At 32.7% G+C, this 2,545-nt stretch overlaps 1 protein-coding gene across 1 annotated transcript; it reads right to left on the reverse strand.

The window, feature by feature from the left end:
• Nucleotides 1–1,287: 1,287 nt before the first annotated feature.
• On the reverse strand, nucleotides 1,288–2,223 carry LOC116521488 (olfactory receptor 14A16-like). The gene has a single exon (XM_032236157.1). The coding sequence runs from the start codon at nucleotides 2,221–2,223 to the stop codon at nucleotides 1,288–1,290; it is 936 nt and encodes a 311-aa protein (XP_032092048.1).
• Between the last annotated feature and the right edge of the window lie 322 nt (nucleotides 2,224–2,545).

Below are 2,545 nucleotides of genomic sequence, written 5' to 3' on the forward strand. Positions count from 1 at the left end.
AGAAACAATTAATAACAGAACATACAGACAATAACTTTTATTTTGCTTTGTATCTTTCCTTATTAAACTGCACATTTCTGCTGAATATTCACATTCTGGTTTACAAATATTTACAAATCTGTCGATATATTTTTTCTACCCAGTGTTTCAATTGAAACTGTATAAGCAAATCTGGAATAATTGCAAATGTACAGAATTATGGAATAACATTGGAAGTAATCCTGGAAGTCTTCTAGTCCAACCCCCTGATCTAGCATGAAACTATAACATTTAAGGCAAATGGTTGCCCAATGTCATCTTTAAAAACCCAATTTTGAGTACCCACAACTTCTAGAGGCAGTCATTCCACTGATCAATTGTCTATCAGGACAATTTCTCCTTAGTTCTAGGATGCTTCTCTCATTGATTAATGTCCATTCATTGCTTCTTGTTTTGCCTTCAGGTGCTTTGGAGAACAGGTTGACCTCCTCTTCTTTGTCGCATATTAGAACAGTAATATTCAGTAATATGCTTTAAATATTAGAACAGTGATGTCATGTCAACCCTAGTCCTGTTTTTTCATTAAACTAGACATACTCAATTCCCATACCCAATATTCATATCCAATAGCCATAAAGGAGTTCAGTTACAGGTTGAGGCTGTTGAGCTTGGAACAATCCTGGATTCCCCCCTTGTGTAGGGGGTTGAAATTGAAGGCCTCCAAACTCATTTGTAATACTATAAATCTATGATGTGTTTTTTTCTTAACACATTGTGAAACTTTTTTTTTGAAACAGATTTAAATATATTTATCAGATAGCTAGAGATACTGTATACAGAAATGTAGATATAGACCTACATGGATAAGGATATAATATCTATTCAAAAAGAATACGAACTGTTTCTGTATTTCTATTCAAACACTCTAATCAATGAGATCTGCCATGCTTTTCAAAGAAAATTAATGAAGGCTATATTTTCCATCTTACAAAGAAAGGAGGGAAAGTTGATTTACCTTGACCAGCCACTTAAACTAAAGGCCCCTACAGCTAAAAAAAAGTTAAAATACCAAAGTGAAATGATCCAACAACATATAGTACTAGTACATTTTATGGATTTTTCTGTAGAGTGAATGCATAGAATTGAATTACCCAATTAAAGTTTTAGACAGCACAAATAAACATGCTATTTACTTTCATTGCACCATTTGTTTATGAAATTGGCTTTTCTTTCAAAAAGTAAATAACCTAATGTTAGAAAAAAATGTTAGTATAATTACTTTTCATTTCATTTGGAAATGAAAAGTAATTATATTTTACTTGATGTAATGTCACACTTAAACATTTTCCACAAGGCAACTTTAATTTCTCTGTTTCTCATTGTATAAATAATTGGATTCATCAAAGGAGGAATCACAGAATATAGTACAGTGATTACTGTGTCCACATCTGAAGGAGAAGCTGAAGTAGGCTTTAAATATGCAACACTTCCAGTGCTGATGAACAAGGAAACAACAATGAGATGGGGAATGCAAGTTGAGAAAGCTTTGCTCTGTCCTTGTGAAGTAGGAATTCTAAACAAAGATTTGAAAATCTGCACATATGAAACAATTATGAAACTGAAGCAACCAAAGACAATGAATGCACTGAATAGAATAACTCCAACTTCAATGAGATATGAATTATCACATGATACCCTCAGAAGTTGTGGGATTTCACAGAAGAACTGATTCAGAACATTGGAACAAAAGTTGACTGCAAAAGTGCTACAAGTATGCAAGCCTGAATAAAGAAGACCAGTTATCCATGCAATAGCTGCCAGCTGAAGGCAGGCTTTCCTATCCATTATGCTTTCATAATGCAGTGGATCACAGATAGCAATGTACCTATCATATGCCATGCCTGTAAGGAGGAACAAATCTGATATCAGGAAGAAGAATAAAGAAAATACTTGTGTGATGCACCCATAGTATGAGATTTCTCTGCTGTTCAAGAATGCATTTATCATGGCTTTTGGAATAGTGACAGAAATAGAACCAAGATCAACAACTGATAAATTCACTAAGAAAAAGTACATGGGTCTATGAAGTTGTTGATGGAAAGACACTGCTAAAATAATGAGAGTATTTGCTATCAAAGCTGCTATATAGATCACTAAAAAGAGAATGAAATATAACATATTTTGCTCAAATTGGTCAGAAAAACCCAGGAGAAGAAAAGTAGAGAAGTCACTTATATTAGGCATTTTTCTTGAGAATGATTCCTGTATTCCTGTATAAAAAATAAAAATAATTTCAACAGATCAGATAGTAATTATGAAGAACAATAAAATTAATAGGTGTTGGAATATAAATATGAAATACAGTTTTATCTTCATTTTCTCCTATTTAAGATCCAGAAAGAGTTTAGCAATTAAGGATATGGACTTGGGTATTCTATAAAGTCACCAGGAATCAAGGTCAATCTGGAGAATATTTTGCTTTACCTTTTGAAATAATTGCAATTGTTTCATCAACTAAATAACTTTTTCTTCCATGAGATCAAACCCCTCTTTAATTTACTAGTAA

Source organism: Thamnophis elegans, chromosome Z (genome assembly GCF_009769535.1).
Source record: "Thamnophis elegans isolate rThaEle1 chromosome Z, rThaEle1.pri, whole genome shotgun sequence".
In the NCBI taxonomy this organism is placed as follows: Eukaryota; Metazoa; Chordata; class Lepidosauria; order Squamata; family Colubridae; genus Thamnophis; species Thamnophis elegans.